At 38.2% G+C, this 21,877-nt stretch overlaps 2 protein-coding genes across 2 annotated transcripts in view; one reads left to right on the top strand and one right to left on the bottom strand.

Annotated features, from left to right (window-relative positions):
- The first annotated feature begins 1,416 nt into the window (after positions 1-1,416).
- On the top strand, positions 1,417-8,458 carry LOC126162599 (transmembrane protein 186-like). The gene is made up of 2 exons (XM_049919207.1): positions 1,417-1,894; positions 8,138-8,458. The coding sequence occupies exons 1-2, from the start codon at positions 1,540-1,542 to the stop codon at positions 8,440-8,442; spliced, it is 660 nt and encodes a 219-aa protein (XP_049775164.1). The 5' UTR covers positions 1,417-1,539; the 3' UTR covers positions 8,443-8,458.
- The window catches only part of LOC126162598 (28S ribosomal protein S7, mitochondrial), an 85,197-nt gene continuing 71,744 nt past the window's right edge, over positions 8,425-21,877 (bottom strand). Inside the window, exon 6 of the mRNA XM_049919206.1 lies at positions 8,425-8,635. Within this exon, the coding sequence (XP_049775163.1) occupies positions 8,555-8,635 (81 nt within the window). The 3' untranslated portion in view covers positions 8,425-8,554. The remainder of the gene's footprint in view (positions 8,636-21,877) is intronic.

Genomic DNA, 21,877 nt, shown 5'->3' with positions numbered 1-21,877 from the left:
CCGTTATCATTGTCAGACACCTCAGATGATGATGAGAACTGAATTTCTATGATGTAGCAGTCCATAACATGTAGTCAGCCGCATATACTTGGCAATGTTAGAGATTGGTTAGGTATTTCTAGAAGTCTCCTTCTGTCTTTACCTTTCCTTTGCGTAAATTTGCACATGCCTGTATTATTAACAATGTTTTACTGACTTCTCTCCTGCTTCTTCAAATTCTTGCAAATTTGTTGTTGCAGAGTTAGAAGATGTTGATCCCCTGTATTTCTTCATGTTTAAGTTGTAGTGCTGTTTGTGTGCCACCGTTTTCTTCTTCTCCCCCATTACTAGACGGTATCCAGGCTGCGTCATCAATATTATACTCGGAAGCACTTCTATTTTCTTCTCCACCATCACCCAAAATTATTGACGAACAACCAAAAAATGTGTATCTTCTTATATTTCACCACAGCAAAGTTGCAGTTTCCTTATTTAATTAGGACGTTGTTTTCTTCTGTCGGACCATGAATTGTTTCTGGTTTTCCACTGGTGATTATAGTATGTAATATATCATTCAGCAATTCGTTATCTGGCATCTGAATGAAAGATACATCCTCCTCTAAATTTGTATCATCACAGCTGTTTACACTTGCGCTAATACCTTCATTATGTGCGCTCTTGTCCTCTGAACGCAGGCTTCGTTCAGAATATTTTGATGTCTTGGCTTCCATACCACGCATTTGTTAAGTCCCTAATGTGCTACACATTTGACTGACTGATTGATAAGCAATCTCAACAACTGCCAGATTTAGATCTGGCGGAATTACAGTATCGGTTGCTGGTGTCTCACCTCAATTCAGAGAGCAAGGCGCACACAGTATTTCTGGTACATTTGTGGTGATTAACATGCAATAGTTCTGTGGGTTAAGATAGTTAACGTCAACGTGCATATGACGTTTTTAGTGGGCGTTTACGATTCTCGTCCAAAGTGATGATAGATATGACAGTGAAAGTTCAAATAAGTAGTAATGGAAAAATCTTAGCAACCGACGCACAATGTTCAGTGATTTATCGCGATGTGATTTCCACTCAGAAATATTACTTACGATAATTTGCCTTGCAAGGAACGATGTGACACGTCCTGCCATATACGAGATAACGATACCGGTATCATGGCACTAGTACGTGACTCTAAAAAGTCGTCAGATATGCCTGAGGTAAATGTATGTCAGCATATTCATAATAATTGTTTGATTGCAAACGTGTTCACAGAGTTACCGGGAAAGTTGTCTGTACTCCGCAAAACATCACTGAATATTTTCCTTGTATGTTTCATAGGTATCTTGCGCGACATGCTGTCGACATCATAGACCATAGATTGTTATATATGGTCTATGGTCGATAGTGTCAGCATTTTGATTAAATATTTGAAAGAACATCTTTGACATTTTATGGGAGTGCAAACGGCCAAATGTAAACATTGAAGTGCGCGTTGGTTGGAGGCATGAGAGATTCCGAAATAGTTTGTTGTTACGTGCTCGACGCTATAATCTAGTAAACATGCAGAGCATTTCAGACCTTAGTAGGATAGTAGTACGTTATGGGAGAACAAAAGTGCATTTCAGGGGGATGAAGACTATGCTTCTAAATACGAAGTGTAGTTGTGAGAACATCTTTCGATGTGCTGGAAATACTATAAACAACGTTGACGATAGTGCTTCAAGCATAAATACAAAAGGCGCTTCTGATGTATATACACCGTTTTATAAATTTCAGTATGTTCTTGCTGCAAGAAATCTATCCAGACTGAAGTGGTATCAAACATTTTGTACCGCGCTGAGTATTCCAACAGCGCTGTGTTTGGAAGTAGCTGGTTTGGTGCCAACTGATACTGTGAAAGCGGTTTTTATTTTAGGTTCGTCACTGGTTATTTTATGCAGATTGAATCTTAACCTCGTTACTTAATAGTATCTAAAACAAATTTGAAAGAAAATTATGTTAAAATGGCTCCTATTAATCTGAGAAACATCACTAGTAAGCTGCATGAAGATCCATTATACGCATTAAGATCCTCAGAAGCCGTTTCTTTTAATATCTTTTCTTCCCGGAATAACATAAGATAATCTAGAAATCATAATTTTCAGAATAGTCTGAAGGGTATAGCACTAGCCTAATTCGTTTCTAGTATTCGATACAGTTAGCAGCAATTGTGCTCTCTGGTGATGACTCATCTTAATCAAGCCATACACAACTTCAGCAATAAAAGGAGCAGTAAATGAGTTATTCAAAAGTATTGTTGGATAGTGGATAATCGCTCATCAGCTAACGCTGAAAAAATATGTTCCATTAAATTAAAGCGCCAATTTGTGATATTGGAACCCTTCCCCTGTAGTTGTGAAACAGACGTGTCTGAGGTATATGTTCGGTAGGAATGTGGTAATTGTTAATTTGCATACCCAACGGATGTCGCATAAAGGTTGTGGTGACAGACTGACCTGTAGCGTGGCCTATGCATATTTGGCCCATATTTAATGCACCTTTCACCATAGAACTAAAACTGAGAGGTGTATTAAGAAAACATATGAAATAATGGGCAAGTTTCCTAATATTTTCATGTATTTAATGTACATATTTCGTACATAAACTACAATATTTGCAAGGTGGACACCAACACAACTTGTACCCTGTTCTGTACAAAGTAAGATATACACAATATGATAAAAGTTTGTGGCGCCCTCTATCGGTGATGCTGGAATTCAATATGGTGTTGGCCCACCCTTAGCCTTTATGACAGCTTCCATTCTCGCAGGCATACATTCAATCAGGTGCTGGAAGGTTTCTTGGGGAATGGCAGGCAGCCCACTCTTCACGGAGTGCTGCACTGAGGAGAGGGTTCAATGTTGGTCAGTGAGGCCTGGCACGAAGTCGGCGTTCCAAAACATCCCAAAGGTGTTCTTTCAGATTTAGGTCAGGACTCTGTGTAGGCCAGTCCATTACAGGGATGTTATTGTCATGTAACCGCTCTGCCACAGACCGTGCATTATGAACAGGTGCTTGATCGCGTTGAAAGAAGCAATTGCCATCCCCGAATTGCTCTTCAGCAGTGGGAAGCAAGATGCTGCTTAAGACATCAATGTGGGCCTGTGCTGTGATAGTGCCACGCAAAACAAGGGGTGCAAGCCCCCTCCATGAGAAACACATCCACACCATAACACCACCACCTCTGAATTTTACTGTTGGCACTACACATACTGGTAGATGATGTTCACTGGGCATTTGCTATACCCACATCCTGCCATTGGATCACCACATTGTGTACCGTGATTCGTCACTCCACACAACGTTTTTTTCACTGTTCAATCGTCCAATGTTTAGGCTCCTTACAGCAAGTGATGTGTCGTTTGGCATTTCCAGAGTGATGTGTGGCTTATGAGCAGCTGCGTTGAGAGTTGGCAAAGGAGTATCAAAGATGTCTATTAATCCATAAACTGTTAAGGTCCAATGTTTAGGCTCCTTACAGCAAGTGATGTGTCGTTTGGCATTTCCAGAGTGATGTGTGGCTTATGAGCAGCTGCGTTGAGAGTTGGCAAAGGAGTGTCAAAGATGTCTATTAATCCATAAACTGTTAAGGTAGTAGCAATATACATCTCTATCAGAAGATAGTGCTTCATGAAGCTTATAAAAGTGGATGTATAGCACTGACAACAATTTTGCAGTTATAGAAACATTTGACCATGATAATTCATTCATTATTCTGTGATTATGAAGCTGCTTAGTGAGGCTTGTTGCAATATTATGAAATGGATAGATTGCTATTCACTGTAAAAATGTCATGTTAAGTTGCAGATGGCACAACTAAAAGATTCTTAACACATTGAGCTTTCAGCCAAAGCCTTTTTCAGAAAAGGAAACACACACATTCATACAAGCAAGCACACCTCATGCAAACATTACCATTTTCTCCGGACGCTCTAAATTACATATTAATCTTTTTTTTAGATTGTGTTTTAGCATGTCATCAGCTGGAACAGAAGCTGCTTGTGATGAACTTGCAGATTGCTTTTAGAGGAAATGGAATTTCCCAAATTGTAGTGAAGCTATTGAGGGCAAACACATTACCACTCATTGTCCAGAATACAGTGGAAGCCTTTATTTTAATTACAAAGCTCGTCCTGACATTGCTCATTTACCTATTGCAGTGTGGGATGATGGGAAAATTTTGAGACATTGGAATATTTTCTTAAAAAAAAAAAAAGAGTGAGAAAGTGTCAGCAGTATACTTTTCAAAACAGTTTCTGGCTACAAAACATAAGAATTCATTATTTTCTGTTGGCTGATAATTAACATTTTTCTGTTACCATAGAACATAATGACTCAGTTCACTGTGGGGTCGACAGAAGCGTCCGATCCCATGCGTCGGCTTTGACCCGTGATGTAAGGGTGTTGTGTGTGACGTCATGACGGTGCTGAGTTTGGTTTGAGTGTGGCTGTCTCCAGTTCTGTTTTATCTTATTTTATTTACTTTTCTGATCTGTTCGTTCTATCTTGTGATTTTTTTTTTTAATTTAAAAACACTTATTACTTATTTTAATTGTCTGTTTCCTCCAATTTCTGTTTTAGTTTATTATATTTATCTTTCTGATTTGTTCGTTCTATCCCGTGAGATTTTTTTTTTAAAAAGACAAAAAACACTAATCGGCTACTGAAGCATCTTTATCTTCTATGGGTTGCAGGGGTTACGACCCCTGGGGAGGTGGGTGGGTATTCATGCATGGCTGTCTTCACTTACACGTTGTAGCTACGCAAGGCGTCTAAATTTATTTATATTTAGTTTTCCCCCCACCCAAAACACCCCATTTCCCGCGCCTGTCCTGTTAGTGTCATTAGGCTTCTTGTGGAAAGTGTGTGTTTTTGTTTCCGCCATATTTGTGACATCATGGGTCAAAGCAGACGGGCGGGATCGGACGCTTCTGTATTTCCTTCACTGTGTGTATGAAAAACAGTCCAATAAAATGAATAGGCCTATACAGGTATAGACAGAGCTCATTGCACTGTGGAAAATGCTTTAGATTTATTGACAACTGATTTTAAGGGAACAGTGGAATTAACAGTTGAAAATGTTAGTCATGTGACTCTGTTATGTGTACTTTCATGATTTTGTTCAAAAGCAGCTAACATCTATGAATATGTATGCTCCATACGGGTTACAGCATACCGAGTGTTCTAGTTCAGAAGAGGTAGTTGCAGGCTCAAAGAGAAAGACAAGCTCTGATACAAATCTTGTGCCTTTACCAGGTATTTCAAAAAAATCAGCAACATGTGTTAAAGAAGTCTGAGAGGAATGTTTGGAATATATTGAGAGAAAGCCGATCAGAGCCCTGACAGAACAAATATAAGTAAAACTGGTCTCATAAAAATGTAAATATGTCACTACAAGTAATAAAAGGATACTTCATGTCCTCATAGAGTAATGAAAATAAACGACATAACACCTTACAGCTATGAGTCATGTTCATGCAAAGCAGAGGGGTTTATTAACTATACCAGTGTACAATGTTTTAAGAATAGGTTTAAAGAGGTAGTACGAGTTGAGGTATATATGGAAAGATATGCTAATGTGAATGTCAATATATTTTGTATTGTCAGTATTTGAACACAGCTTTCCTAAAAAAATTATTCAGAAAGTTCATTAAAAAAAGCCGGCAATAGATAACTAAAAGTGTCTAAATATTATGTCCGAGGAAAAGAGAGATTTATGTAAAGGCCGGAACAAGCCAAGAGCCAACGCCACTTAAATTCTACAAGAAAAACTGTAGTATTTTAAGGATAATTATTTAAGTGTCCAGAAATATGCACGTAAAGACAGAAATTAATAATGCTGACAATAACATTAAAACTATGTGGTCCAGTTACATTAATGAGGCCACCACTGATGTTTAATGTCAGTGTGCAATAGCCACTCGCAGATGGCAGTTAGCAGCATTAACGTGGAGGGTATATAAAGTGTGTTGGGGAGATGCGGAAGATTGCCCTCATCGTAATGCGGAACTGGAGTGATGTATCTGATGTCCATAAGGACGTGATTATTGGCTCGCTGGTTAAAGGTGGAATAATTTCCGGGTTAAAGGTGGAATAATTTCCCAAAAGCATAAGTTTTTTCATGTGTTGCCTTGGTTAAAATATACTGTTCATGGCAAACCAAACCTGGTGCCGAGACCACTGTGGTGCACCATGGGCCGTAGATGATGGGTGAATGATGGGTGCAGAGATGTGAATAGGCGAATAGATGTGTAACTGTTGAGCAGTTGACTGTACTTGAGAATAGCCTCACATTTAAGGAGAAAAAAAATTATTAATTGGATTCCACAAGAGTTGCCCAACTTTGAGTGCTGTTTATACATTCTTTCACAGCCGTAACAATAAAATATCATCAGTTGTAATTTTTTGTGGTCTTTCCAAGGCATTTGATTGCATAGATCATGTTACTCTCTTGGAAAAACATACGTTTAATGAACTGATGGCTTTACAAAAAATTGGTTTGACTCGTACTTAATAAATAGAATGTAAAAAGCTGTGCTTAATAGTTCTAACAATGTTGGAAAAAGGGAGACTTTTAGTGACTAGGGAGAAATCACAAAGGGTTCAATTTTGGGTTACTGTTATGTATGTGAAAGACCTTCCACTTCCTTTTATCAAACAGAATTAGTACTTTTTGCATATGATACTAGTGTTATAATAAATCTATTTAGAAACAGAACAACAGGGGATAAGGTTAATGACATTTTTCAAAGAATTGAGAGTTTTTCTGAAAATGGAAACACTAAATTTTGAGAAAACAGACTATATTCAATTCTGCACAATAAAATCATGGTACCAATTAATGTAGTACATAAATAGGAGTCAGTAAACGGGATAGAATGTTCCAAATTATTGCTTGTATGTACTGATGAAGACCCGTATTACTGAGCTGCTCAAACAGTTAAGGTCATGCAGCAACAATTTTTTTTTTTATAATTTACCCAATAAAATAAAATTTCTGTCAGGTAGCAAAGCAAGTTTTAAAGCTAATCTGAAATTATTTCTACTGGACAACTTCGAGGTGTGTGAGAAAAGTAATCAGACTGGCAACATGGAGAGAGATCTGGCAATGCTGTGTTGTTCTACTTGTGTAGACTGGTGTGTTTGTTCCTTCCAGATCCTCGGGCTGAGTTTCAAGTTCATACAGACATCATGTGGTTTTTGAAAGTGCCATCAGTGAAGTTGTGTTTTTGTTTTGTGTTTAGAAAATGGAACAGTGGAATTTAGAGCAATGTTGTGCCACCAAGTTTTGTGTTAAACTTGGGGAAACTTCAAGTGTGACCTATGTAAAGTTGAAGCAGTCCTATGAAGAACATTTCTTATTGATAGCACAAGTGTTTCACTGGCAAGGCCAAGAATGTGTTGAATATGAACCTTACTCAGGGAGACATTGAATCAAGCGAGACTGGACATTGCAGACAAGTGGATGTTGCATCCTGCAGTGCCTCATATCACATAGCCGTTTCTATCATGGATTTTTTTACCTCAAAACGCAATCCTATTGCCCCACAGTCCCCCTATTCACCTGATCTGTGTCTTAGTGACTTTTTTTTGTGTGACCAACCTACCAGTTGAGACCTTTTGGCACTGCTACCAAGACTGGGAATGACGACTCCACTGGTGTATTGCTGCCAAAGAGAACTATTTTGAAGGGGACAATATTGTTGCTACGGGAAAAAACCTTTGGTGGATAAAAATAAGTCTCATTACTTTTCTCATTCACCTCGTACACCATAGCCAAATTTTTATTTAAAAACTAGCAACTTGAAGAAGAAAAAAGAAGTTAATGTTAAACCTAGACCTGTACACACATCCTATAAAGTGACTAGTTGCACATCGTTTTAATAAAAGAAAATCATTCAGATGATGTATGGAACATGTAACTAACTCGTGGGTCATTTCTTCCATACTTGTTTTTGGCACAGTGTCTATCATTGGTGGCAGCTTGTTGTCTTTCAAAAGTAGCAATGCAAAAAAGGTGAACCACTTGGATTTGTATATTATTTCTACTGTGCTTCCACATTTCAATAAATAATTCTTTCTTTTCTCATAAACTAGTTTATTTTTACTGTTTTTGCAGGTGCAATGGGGACACTTGCTCTACACACAATTGGTGTACTTGGCACTAATGTAGTAGGAGCATTGTACCTCAATTCATCTGAGAGCCTTGTAAAGATTTCTTTTCTGGATTTCTATGGTCGCCGTATTGATACCATCTGTGGTAAAGAAGATATAATGTTGTTGTCTGAGTTAGCAGATGAACCAAATGACGTGTATATTTACCTCAGGCGTTACTCCACTTCACAGAAACTTAAGCTGAGTTTAAGATTTGGAAAAATTTTACACATGGATAAATTTGTATCAGTCTTTGGTCAAATAAAGTAATGTTTTATTAGCTACAGATGTATTTCCAGACTTATAATGTCAATGTAAATTTCAGTTGCTGTTGCAGCATGGAAAGCAATTACCAAAAAGTACAAAAGTATTTTTTTTTCTTCTATCCCCATCGGTAATGTGCGTATGCTCTGTTAGCTTCACAGAGTTTATGTAGTTCTTGCTTCCTTCTAACAACTTTTCCCTGTAACAAAAAACAGACTGTAATGAATTTGAATGACACTTTTGTTCCCTCCATGAAGGAATGTCCAGGAAAATTTCAGCAGATCACTCATGAAACTAAAACATTTTTATCATGGGTACAAGAAATATCATTGCCACAATGAAATCTTTGGACTTGGAACTTTAATTGAAGCAAATGCAATGTGCTCACTCCTTGATTAGCTAATGGTGATCACAATGTAATCCAAAATAATGTGTTTCTGCATTTCACACATTATTATTCACAATTCAGTTACACAGTATCCAGTTTCTTTCTTCCTGAATGGATTCTGTGTAGTAAGAAAGCTCAGTAATGAAATGTATCAGCAGCTGCTATTATTCTCATCGGACTTTAATACATAATTGTTATTTCTAACGCTCAGTAAAAAGAAGTGTCAATAATGTACAGCAACTCAAAAGGATGCTTGGAAAGCCTGTATACCGTGGTTTAACAATGTGTTACTATATAGACTGTCATTTTTGCATTTGCCATAAACCACATAGCACTTAAGATATTTAGGCAGCATGTTATAGCAACAATACACAGAATAAGCAAGACAGAAATATAAAATATGCATTTGAATATGAAAACAGTGGCAACATCACCTTTCTAGGCTTGAACATAGTAAAGAAAACAATATACACACCTTCAAATGGTCAAACAAGAGACACCCCCTTTTGCTACCTTCCAACACATAAATATGCTTCACACACAGCATTAGTTGAAAGAGCCAGTAACATATCAATGAATAAATATACAAAGCGTGACAAACTCAGCATAATCAAACAAATAGTTTCATTAAATGGCTATGACACACTTATTGACAACCTCATACAGAAAAGAAAAAAAAAAAAAAAAAAAACTGCTACAACAAAAATAGAAAGAAAAAAAAAAATCCCACTCTCCTATCAGATAGCATATTTTTCAGATTGTACCCAATTCCCATACACCACAGCATCAAGCCACGGGTTGCTGCTCATCCTGTCCATCAGATCATTTATGTATATAGAGAATAAGAATAGTCCTATCACACTTCCATGGGGCACCCCTGGCAATAATCTTGTCCTGATGGCCTATTTGAGCCTTGGAAACATTTTACAATACTGCTTCACATTAACTGTTGCAAACCATGGTAGCTAGATGGTCAGCAGAGGACCTGCTTCATTGAAAAAGAAATTGAGCATTACTTTTCTGGCCTTAGGGATGCAGTGGCCTTGTTTTAGATGATCAGATCCAGGTTGTTGCCACTCCATGCTCACGTATTTGGAAGGAGGGTCAAAGTGGTGACACATTTCATCATGTCACAATCTGAGCAATGAAATCCATTACTTCCTTTGTGTATCTCAACATATGGGTCAAGCAAACACCCATTCTCACTGCTTTCTCATTCATTGAAAGCTATAATGAAGCTTCTCGTGTTTACGGAATGCACAGTTCCTTTGATGACACCACCAGAATACAGTGCACCATCAAAGACACTTATCTCCATACACCTCTTTCATCCTTTGATAAATTTGTGAAACATGCTTCCCTTCTGTGCAAATAAATTGGCTGACCACACTTTGTGCTGATCGGGAAGAACTAATAATACAACAAACTGTAGAAACAACTCTTCAAAAATAAGGGAATTGCTGTGAAGCTGTTAATTATGCTTGTGCAACTGGAATACCACCACACCATCTCTTGGCAAACACATCAGGATTACACACAATACCTCTACAGCGAAGGTTTCCTTTTCAATTGGGGATACCTTTTATATATTTCTTCCTTAAATTAAGTCTCTTTGATACTAGTAGACTTCTTTTGGCCAGGAATGCCTTCTTTGCCCTTGGGTTTGCTTTTCATGTCATCCTTGTTTTGTTTGTTGTCTGTTATTTTGCTTCCATGGTAGCAGAATTTCTTAACTTGTAGTCCTTAACTTTGTAATTACCTTCCACTCCAAGACGTTAAAAAGAGATTTGCATGTAAGGCACAAACTCAAGAACAATTCTTCACTTGGAAACTTCTATTAAAGTATTGCAAGTGACAGAGGCAAAATATACTATATACATTAGTAGAATTTAAAGAGAGGAACAACATGATTATCTTAACACATTCTTTCAGAATAAATTAAACAGAAGTTGGAACTGATTAAGGTTAAATGGAACCCTTTAGTTCCAGTGACTTCTCCTCTTCTACCTCTCCCAACCAACCCACTTTTCCTACCTGAGGAAGGAAATACAAATGTTAACTTGATTCAAGGGAAGAATCTGAAACAGATAGATAGTAGTAAAAACCACAACACTCCAAAACTACCATCAAAACAGGTGCATAGAGTTATCTGAGGAATGAAAAAGTGAAGGTGTGGTCCACAGCATGAAAGGAGAAAGGAAATGAGTTGAAATGGAGGAAAACAATACAAAGGGAATTTGTGATGATATTTACATAATGCTCATCAATGAATACACTCCTGAAAAATGGAAGCAATGTTTCAATTATTCTACTTCAAATGAAAGGGACTTACAATGTGTAAAAACTATAGACTTATCTGACTTCTCCCTGAAATATACATAAGATCTTCACAAGAACATGGGATTTTAATAAACAAGAAAGCCAGATAGCTAGCTAGTTTTAGAGGTGAATAAAGCACAATGGTCCGTATAAGATCACGTATGAAATTACAGTCAGAGCAATAAATAGGAACCACCATTTCACTTGGGCTTAAACTATTCTTGGGAGGTGGTTGGATGGTTAAAAGCTGAAATATAAGAAGAAGAAATATTGCTGTCGCAGATGCATGCCCGAAAGTTGATGGAATGGACCAAAAGGAAGTTTCCAGATCCTTCAAGTAAGGAAATGAATACACATTAACGGAACATGTAAAACTGTCCTTCATTTTGCTGGCAACACTGTTTACCTTTATTCAGATGAACTTCAACAACTAATGAAAGAAGTTTGCAAGTAAGCTGAAAGTCAATTATAATAAGAATTTGTAATTACCATACAAAAAATATATATAAATTAAGAGCGAATTCATAGAACCAGTTGACAATTTCTTTTGTATTTAGGACAACAAAAGAAACAAACAGAAAAGTAAAAAAGAGGCTGGAGTGTAGAATTTTCCTCTTTCAATTCTAAACTTCCCACAATGCCGATGAAATTTAACAGAAGCTGTAGCACCGTCATATGGATTCTGCAGCATAGTAACATTGGCTGAATCAATATATTGTTTCTCAAGAGCTATTAGTACTGCTTATCTTGAAACTGACAAGGAGAGGCCCCCAGCAGTGAGACAACTTTTTGAAATCATCTATATGGTGATGTAGGTTTAGATCACAGCTATCACCTTGTTTGCGAGTTACAGGAGGGGGGGATTCAGAATTCTGCATGAGGTTCGATAGCATTAAAAAAGTAGCATCATATCGACTATAGCTTGTGTCATGTAAGATGGTGTTTCCACACATCGAGGCGGAGCTGTGGAGGGATGAGAACTATGCATGTGTGACAGCAGAGAGCGGCAAAGTCCACACTGCCAAACAGTGTTGCTGCAGACAAAAGTCAGGCTCATTTTCCTACAGTACATCATATTATATGTTCAAATCTATGTGGGGAATAGTAAATATTAAAACCAATTTTGATCAGTCGTCATGAGAGAAATATTAATTTACATCTGGACAAAGTTGCATCCACTGCTCCACAGATTTACTCTATGTGAGGTCGGGAGGCGAGAACAGCTGACACAGCTTTGTGAAGACACGAAGGACAATTTTTCTCAAAATGATAAGTGTCTAATAACAAGATTTTTGAAATCGTTTGCAATGACTATCATTTACTGTGATCTGAACTGTATTATAAGTAAAAATTTAATACATTACAAAATCAACTTCAAGCACACATGAAATCATTGGATTTGATTGACAACTGCTTCTGCTCAATAGAATTTTGAAAAATATGTATAAGGTGTGTGTGTGTGTGTGTGTGTGTGTGTGTGTGTGTGTGTGTGTGTGGGCGCGTGATGTGTTTGACTGTAGTTAAGTGTAATCACTGTGCATAAAAAGTAATTAGTGGTAGGAAAGACTAATGAAAAGACTACTGTAAAAATGGGCAGTAATTTGTCATATTTTTCGCGCTGTTAATGGGCATTATGAGTGTAAACTAATTCATTCGACATTACAGTGAGAGACCACATTTATAATCCATTGAACAAGCAAACAGTTAACCATCAACTGCGAATAACGCCAGGGAACAGTGACCGATGACATAAAAAACCACTGATATCTCGACCAGTAACAGTTACTGTCATTTTAGGGCCTTATCCAATTCGTTCCTTGAAAATGAGAGGGGTTTACATGTGGAAATATTGGACTTTTGACGAATTCATCCAGCTGCATTCTTGCATATTAGAGCATACAAAAAACATGGTGGGAGAAGCTTAACTTCTCCTTGGGTAATATGTTGAACATTAAAGTCTGTGTAATTTAAAGGATACAAAGTCCTAATCAAAAAGGCTAGGAAGTTCTCATTATTATGTATCGAACTGAAATGTTGACAAACATGTTTTTTAAACCACAAGTCTTTAAAACTAAGAAATATTATTACTTTGTTCCACAGTCTACATCGAAATAGCACCATCACTTCTATTTGAGTCTGTTTCTGAACAATCTGTTTGTAAATTTACAATGATGCGTTCAAGCCTTATATCCACCATCACTTCCCTGTGAAATTATTCTTTCTGAAGCTTTTCAGCATGCACAGATGTGCCCACACTACAGGTGGGATGTTATCTATTGCCTCATGCACAAGCGATTCAGTGAATATTATCTTGAATGTGTTTTCCTTCTCCCATATAGCCTTATCCTTTGCCCACATTAATTCCATAGGGCTACACTGACAGTGATGCATGGGTAAACGCAAAACTGTGTGACCCCATTCATGTACAAAGAAGTCAAGTTTGTACGTTCTGTCATGTGACCCATATAAATTAACGAGCTGCAGGACATCGGCACGATTCTAGTTTATACTGTGCTTAGTATTTTTATTTTTAAGTCAGGGAAAAATATCCGCTTTTCTGGTGTTTATACTTGGTGTTTTCTCTGTAACAGTTTAATTATAACTGGCAATGACCGACTTCGAAGCAAGGTATGACAAGAATTGTGAATCACATCACAAAACTAACAGTATTCATTTCCGAATGGTAGTCACTGCTGTTTTTCTTATATGCAAATACAAGTTTACTCTCAGGAACGAAACCATAAGAAGTTTCAGCATGCAGAATAATTATCTGAGAACCTGTTCTTATGAAAACTTTAAAACCGCCAGTACCAATACTCATTTTCCAGCAGAGCTTCCTGGAAAGCTTCTAATTGACCCATATTCCATCAAGGTAGTACACTGTTGAACAACCTCCTCCTCTTGTATCATGAATCTTTATATGGGATGTAGTTTGTGCTGCACCTATGTCACTTCTTTGAACTAAAAACTCTCTTCTTAACATATCAGGAACCAATGTCTTTTACACTGGTGAAGCATTTACCACTAAAGCTATTTTTCTCCTGCATAACTGTAACAAGTTTTTGTAATGTTGGGCATTCATCATTCACATGGAGTACTTTCAAACAACGCTGTTAATACCATCCATTTGTGTTACAGGTTCCTTGTGATTTTGATGCTTTCCAGGTGACACGAAACCAAATTTTCCTGCGGTTCCTACAGCTCTGGCACTTTCTTTTACAGTTATCTTTATATTTCTCTTGCTGATGCAACATGGCTCTGGAGTCCGTTCTTGTGAGTTCAGCTGTAAACAGTAGGAGACCTGCTTTCAAATTCACATTTATTGCCATCACCTGGCTTTTTTTAATCACACTTAAACATTTACAGATATACATTCACACCTACACAGCTACAAAAAAACTGACAGTTGAATGAATAATTTGATTGTCGTAAAGTGCAGCATGTAGGAGAGAGATTCTTGTTGCTAGCTGCTTGGAAAGAGAATGCATGTTAATGGCTGCCAGTGGCTAGTGGAGGAGGATGTGCAGAACGGCCTTCCAACATGATGTGGACTTCAGTTGTATAGTGTAATGGATAGGGTAAGGCATTGACATATGTAAGGTTGTGGGTTTGGATTGCGTCAGGTACTTTATTTTTTTTATTGAAATTATTTTGATCATTATTTTCATTCAATTAACTGGTTTAAATGCATTTTTTTTATTTCTGTTCCTTCATTACGTCAGTTTAATCATCATATCAATTGCTTCATTTCCTCTCCTTTTTCTTCCTATCATTCTTTGCATGCTTGAAATCTTTGTTCTCATGATTTTAATTAATTTTAGATATTAATTACATTTTAATATCTTTCATTTAATCATTCTATTTTCCATCAATGTCATTGCATTCATTATTTCTATTCCTCATTTTGCTTGAATTTAATTTTCCTAATAATCCCTTCAGAATCTAAGTGTGGAATTGTGATTTCTGAAAATACTGGAATCTGAACTTTATGCAATACTATTGTTTTGTAATAGAGTTTTACGTTTATTGTTATGTGCCAATGTTCAATATAATGACATGAAAGAAAAAAAAGAGAACAAATGAAAAAATTCATATGGTGATTAAAATGATGTGACAAAGGAATGGAAATAAAAAAGTACATTTAAAGCAATTAACTGAATATAAACAATGATCAGAGCCATGTCAATAAACATTTAAAAATGAAAAAAATTTAAAGAACCTGACAAAATTTGAACTCATGACCTTCAACACATGAACATCTTACACTAAACATTACACCACACCGCCCATCTGCAAAATCCTTCTCTTTTAATGCTACTGAGTATCATGCAAAATTCCAATTTTTTTTTTGGCAATTATTTGCAAATGAGTGCCCAACAGTGTGAATGCCTGCAGGATGTGATAGCTGGGATTTTAACCTTCCTCGCTATATAGATGGTTTCAAAAAGTTGATCCCACCACTGGTGACCCCTCTTTGTGAGTCCAGGCCTTCGTCAAAATTTAAGCATCCAAGACAAATTGGTACATCCAACTCATTGCTCCATAGTGTCAATGGTAAACCAGTTTAGTATCTGCAATGGCCATAGATCAATAAGACATGGGGATGAAAAATGAGGGTACTAACCTAGAAGATGGTAACTCCTTAAGGTTCAGTCCAGACTAAGTATTCACAAATTCTCAATAAAACTGACAAATTCAAACCTCTAGAAATGATTACACTGAGGGCTTCAATACAAAAAAAGACCAATTATTTGTAAAGGCACTGGAAACACATTGCAGATATCTAGAAGACATTTAACAACTTTGGCTAAATATGAAGATGATAACCAAATTATTAGTCTGTAACAAGTTAACAATGATGTGAATAACTGTAAGTCCATTCTGTTGTATGAAATCTGTTCAAAAAATTGCTGAACATTTGTAATTCTGTGCCAATGGTGTCTTGAAGCGAAATGTGGTTGGCATCCCTGCACATGCCTATGTTTTATGTGTACCTGCCAGAAGTTTCGTTGTTGTATGTCTGTCAGTTATTGTTCAGTGCTGTATTGAGTAGAACATTGTGTCGCACACTTTGCGAATTTCGAGATGGCGAAGGTAGAGGAGCAACATGTCTGCATTAAATTTTGTGTGTCTCTCAAGAAAAACTTTACAGAGGCATACAAAATGATGCAGGAAGCCTACAGTTATCAGTGCTTAAGTCGTGTTCAGTGTTATGAATGGTTCCAGTGTCCCTATTGAAAACCTCTGACATCTGAAATGTGCAATATTCTATAATGTCTTGAGTGTTGGAAGATTCAATTAAGGTCAAGCTTATCTTTAACATCGCCACAATGTACAATAGCTGCAGTTATCCACCCACAACCATGATGGGTAACATCATTCTCCATCAATGTAAAGTTCAAAACACCTCCAACAAATAGTGATGGCCCGTGAAGAACTGGTTGAGCTTCTAATTGGCTCTGCGTAGTAATTGATATATTGTCAACAGACACATAAACAGTAATACACAAACACCCCCCCCCCCCCTTTTCAGTAAAGCAGCATCTCTTTGAGTCATTCAATGCTGTTACACAAGCAGCTCCATGGTTGTGGGTGTATAACCGCAGCTATTGTAATTGTGGTGATGTTATAGATACGCTTGGCCTTGGATCTTTCAACACTCAAGACTTTATAGCATACCACACATTTCAGCTGTCTGAGGTTTTCAACAGGGACATTGGAACCTCAAACTTAGGATGTTTAGTACGATGATCTGACACTCTAACCAACTCATCCAATCTTCACATTCAGAGCTCACAGATACGGTTTGCATATACTCCGTAGTTCTGGTGTTACTTTTAATTACCATTTCCACATCTTCTACTGGAGAACAGCACACAGTCGAACTAAAGTGGCGTTTTGGTTGATACTCCATTGACACACAATGTTTGGCACTGATGTGAGTGTCTGACATCTGGAGGTTTGGGTGTGAGCTGTACTAAAGGTCAGACTGCTTGTGCAACAGCACTGAACATCTTACAGAGATGTTACTGTAGGAGGAGAAGGCATGCGCATGGTACTATTTATAAGTCTATTGACAATTTATCAATTAAAATGCAGAGCCAATTAGGAGCTCAACCTGTTCTTCACAGGGCATTATTCTTAGTTGGAGGTATTTTGAAGTTTATGTTGACAAAGAATGATGTAGCTCGACATGGTTGGGGATGGATAACCACAGCTGTTGTACATTGTGGTGATTAACAAAGATAAGCTGTATTGACATCTTCAAATTTTATAGTCCTGTCCTCCTCAGTTGCGCGCAATATTACGGTATATTAATAATTTTTACTTATGGACCGTCTGACAGCAACTGAATAAAACACAATTTTAGTGCCATACGCGTTTCGCCTTTATTTTCTGCAAGGCATCATCAGTGGCAGGTTGCGTGGACAATTTCCTACATATTACGCTCCTGTTGCATTGTTTAAAACAGGCCTTCTGTGCATAGTGTTGTGGGATGGCAAAAAAACCGCAAATTGGCGTTCATAAGAAGAAGAACAACACCAAAAATGCAACAGGAGCATAATATATAGGAAATTGTCCACGCAACCTGCCACTGATGATGCCTTGCAGAAAATAAAGGCGAAACGCGTATGGCACTAAAATTGTGTTTTATTCAATTGCTGTCAGATGGTCCATAAGTAAAAATTATTAATATACCGTAACAAAGATAAGCTTGGTCTTGACTCTTTCAGTGCTTAAGACATTATTGCACATCGCACATTTGAGATGTCTAAGATTTTCAACAATGACATTGGAACCTCTTATTTTATTTCATGTTTGCCTTTAGTTTTAAGGACATTTAAAAATGGCCAGATGGAAGTTAATGACCGATGCATGTTCAATACCACTGCTACCATGGTTAAGGACATTTAAAAATGGTCGGATGGAAGTTAAAGACGACTCTCATTCAGGATGTCCTTCAACGTCTACCGACAATGTTCATGTCAGGAACAGCAATGTGTATCAATTGAAGACTGACTGACTGAGAGATTGCAGAAGAATGTAGCAACAGCAATGAAATTGTAAGTTACAGTCGAAGACTGACTCTCTAAGAGATTGCAGAAGAATGTAACATTTCAGTTGAATCATGTCATGAAATCCTGACACAGCATCTTGGAATGCATCATGCTGCCACCAAATTTGTCCCACAGCTCATGAGTCAAGACCAGAATGACCTTCGCCTCGCAATCTAAGAAGAGCTTTCAGATCGCACAAATGAGAACAGTATGTTCCTTCAGAGTATCATAATTCATGATGGGATGTGGGTCTACAGATATGATATTGAGACCAAAGTTCAATCTTCACAATGGGTCCAGAAAGGTTCTCCAAGACCAAAAACAGCTTTTCAGATCAGGTCAAATGTCAAAGCCATGCTGATACTTTTCTTTGACTCTGAAGGATTAGTTCATAATGAATTCATGCCACAGGGACAAATTGTTAATCGACGGTACTATTGGGACGTGTTACAACACCTGCAAGAAAATGTGAGAAGGAAATGGCCTGAAATGTGGCGAGACAATTTATGGCTCTTGCATCACGATAATGCACCTGTGCATTCATCCCTGTTGGTGCGTGACTATTGCCCAAAAAACTAAATCACTGTGCTGCCTCATCCTCCGTACTCTGCAGATATGGCCAAGCAGAGTTTTTTTATTTCCAAAGTTAAAGACCCTAATGAAAGGATAAAGATTTGCAACGATGGATGACATAAAAGAAAATTCGCAAAACGCAATTTGTGCGATCCAGCAAGCGGCATACCAAGAGTGCTTTCGGAGGGGGAAACAGTGTAGGGAGTGGTAAATTTTTGAACATACTTGATTTACAATATGGCTATAACTTCAATTACATCATATGAAAAAGGACGAAAATGCAGAATTAAGGAAGCTGAATCTAGGTTACCAAAACGGTTTTCTATTTTTGACCAGTAAGTTGGAATGCAGGAATAATATGAAGAAACAAGTCTACCCAAACTCTTTGATTTGAGGAGGATATTGTTTCATTGCACAACTGCATTTGAACAAGGAATGGAAAGAGCTTGGATGATCAATTATGAGACTAGGCCTGAAAGTTAACTACAACAAGATCACAGAAGATAGTAAATATTAGTAATTAAGTTATTCAAGCAGTTGATGAATTTGTGTACTCAAAATAACTAAAGGTAAAAAGTAGATGGACACTGAAACATATAAACAATAGTGTAAAAATTGTTTTCAGCTCGTTTATGAAACTGAATATCATATTAAAAAGTAAAATCTACTGTTTGCCTGAAATTCTAATAGCATGCTGGGACTAGTACATGGGAGTAAGACATATGAACTGGGTAATGGAACACGGAGAAATGACATCGGTGACCAGATAGGAAAAAAATGCACTCATAATGCTAAAATGTAATACAAAAAAGTTCGGAAAAGGCCCTTATCCATTAGTGACAATAAACTTTTCTAATTTCTGAAGAATATCTTCTATTCTTTTAACCATTTTTGCTATTCTCAGTGAGATTTTGTATCACAATTAGTAACCCATCTACCCCAAATATCCTTCTTGTTAAGTATCTACTCGATTAATGACAAATCTAGATTGATGCTCTATGTTATCCATCTTTTCCCTTAACTACAATACTTATTAGTACAACTTCCAGTTCTATCAGTCTAGCTTTAAGTAAAGTACGTCCTCCGAACCTATACAATATACTTGTCTATCCATACACAACCCCTGCTCGCAAGCCCTTAACTCATTCACAATTACTTTTCCTTTGAAGGCATCACCTATAAACAAATCCATGGTACGGCCATTGGCACCCGCATGGCACCATCCTATGCCCACAAATTCATGGGCCATCTAGAGGAATCTGTTCTAAAAACCCAAAATCATAAACCGCTCACCTGGTTCAGATTCACTGATGACATCTTTGCTGCCTGGATCGAAGGTGAGGACACCCTATTCACATTCCTCCAGAACCTCAACAACTTCTTCCCCATTTGCTTCACCTGGTCCTACTCAAACCAACAAGCCACCTCCTAGATGTTGACCTCCGCCAAAAAGATGGCTACATCAGTGCCTCCATCCATATCAAACCTAGTAACAACCAGCAATACCTCCACTTCAACAGCTGCCACCCGTTCCATACCAAGAAGTCCCTTCCATACAGCCTAGACACCCGTGGTCGTTGCATCTGCAGTGATGAGCAGTCCCTCTCAAAATATACCGAAGGTCTCACTGATGGCTTCACTGACTGTAGTTATCCTCCCAACCTTGTACAAAAACAAATCTCCCATGCCTTATCTTTTCAGTATCCCACCACCTCCCAAAGTCCCACCATCCGGCCACAGAGGAGCATTCCCCCTGTAACTCAGTACCATCCACGACTGGAGCAACTGAATTACATTCTCCTCCAGGGTTTCGATTACCTCTTGTTGTGCCCTGAAATGAGAAATGTCCTGCCTATTATCCTTCCCGCCCCTCCCACAGTGGTATTCCGCCACCATCGAACCTACGCAATATAATCGTCCATCCTTACACAACTCCTACTCCCAATCCCTTACCTTACGTCTCATAACCCTATAATAGACCTAGATGAAAGACCTGTCCCATACATCCTCCAATCACCACCTACTCTAGTCTGGTCACAAACATCACCTATCCCATCAAAGGCAGGGCTGCCCGTGAAACAAGTCATGTAATCTACAATCTGAGATGCAACCACTGTCCTGCATTCTGTGTGGGCATGACAACCAACAAGCTGTCTGTCCACATGAATGGCCAACGACAAACTGTGGCCAAGAAACAATTGGACCACCCTGTTGCTGAGCACGCCGTCTCCCTACAATATATCGTACGTTCCCGTAACCCTCCTGGCCTCAACCTTCATTAGTCACTGTTCTTATCCATCCAGCCCCTTCCCTGTTCCCATTCCATCAGTACACATCCCTCTATTCCACCAATGCACCCAGTCTTTTTACATCTCTCCTTTTCCACTACCCCTCCCCCCCCTCCTCTCTGCCCTCCGTCTCCCCACCCCCCTGCTCTCCATCTAACCTCCTGACTGCACCTAACTGCCCTAACCTCTTTTCATCTCATCCTTGCATGCTCTCCTGCAGCACTTCACCGTCCCCCATCCCTACTCTGCTATCTCCCCCCTCCCCACCCCATTCTCCTCCTTACCCACATCCAGTTGCCTCTCCCATCATGCACTACTGCTGCTGCTCGCAGTGTGGCTTCAGCTGCCAGAGGCTGCAGTCATGTGTGCGTGAGTTGCATTTGTTTGTGTGTGTGTGTGTGTGTGTGTGTGTGTGTGTGTGTGTGTGAGAGAGAGAGAGAGAGAGAGAGAGAGAGAGAGAATGTGTGTGTGGGGTCTATTTGATGGGACTCAGCATCTCCACTATATGGTGAGTAGCAACTATCCTTTCATAATATTGTTACATAGTATTAAAGAAGAAGTTATGGTTTGTTAATTGATTACAATAACAATGTTTGAGAATAAATGTATTATATTCATGAAGGAACTTGACTTCACCTATCAGAGTCCTAGAATTTTACAGTTTACGGTTCCTATATATCATATGACAGAAAGGGTGGTAGATGTAGTTGGGTATGTTCAATTTTTCAAATACACTGCCTAAGCTTCATCTATTATTTCCACTATTCTTTCATACAGGGTGAGATACTGCCAGCCAATGAGTTCAAATGCAACAA

The sequence above is a fragment of the Schistocerca cancellata genome, chromosome 2, assembly GCF_023864275.1.
Source record: "Schistocerca cancellata isolate TAMUIC-IGC-003103 chromosome 2, iqSchCanc2.1, whole genome shotgun sequence".
NCBI classification, from domain to species: Eukaryota; Metazoa; Arthropoda; class Insecta; order Orthoptera; family Acrididae; genus Schistocerca; species Schistocerca cancellata.
This window is presented reverse-complemented; position numbering and strand designations above follow the sequence as displayed.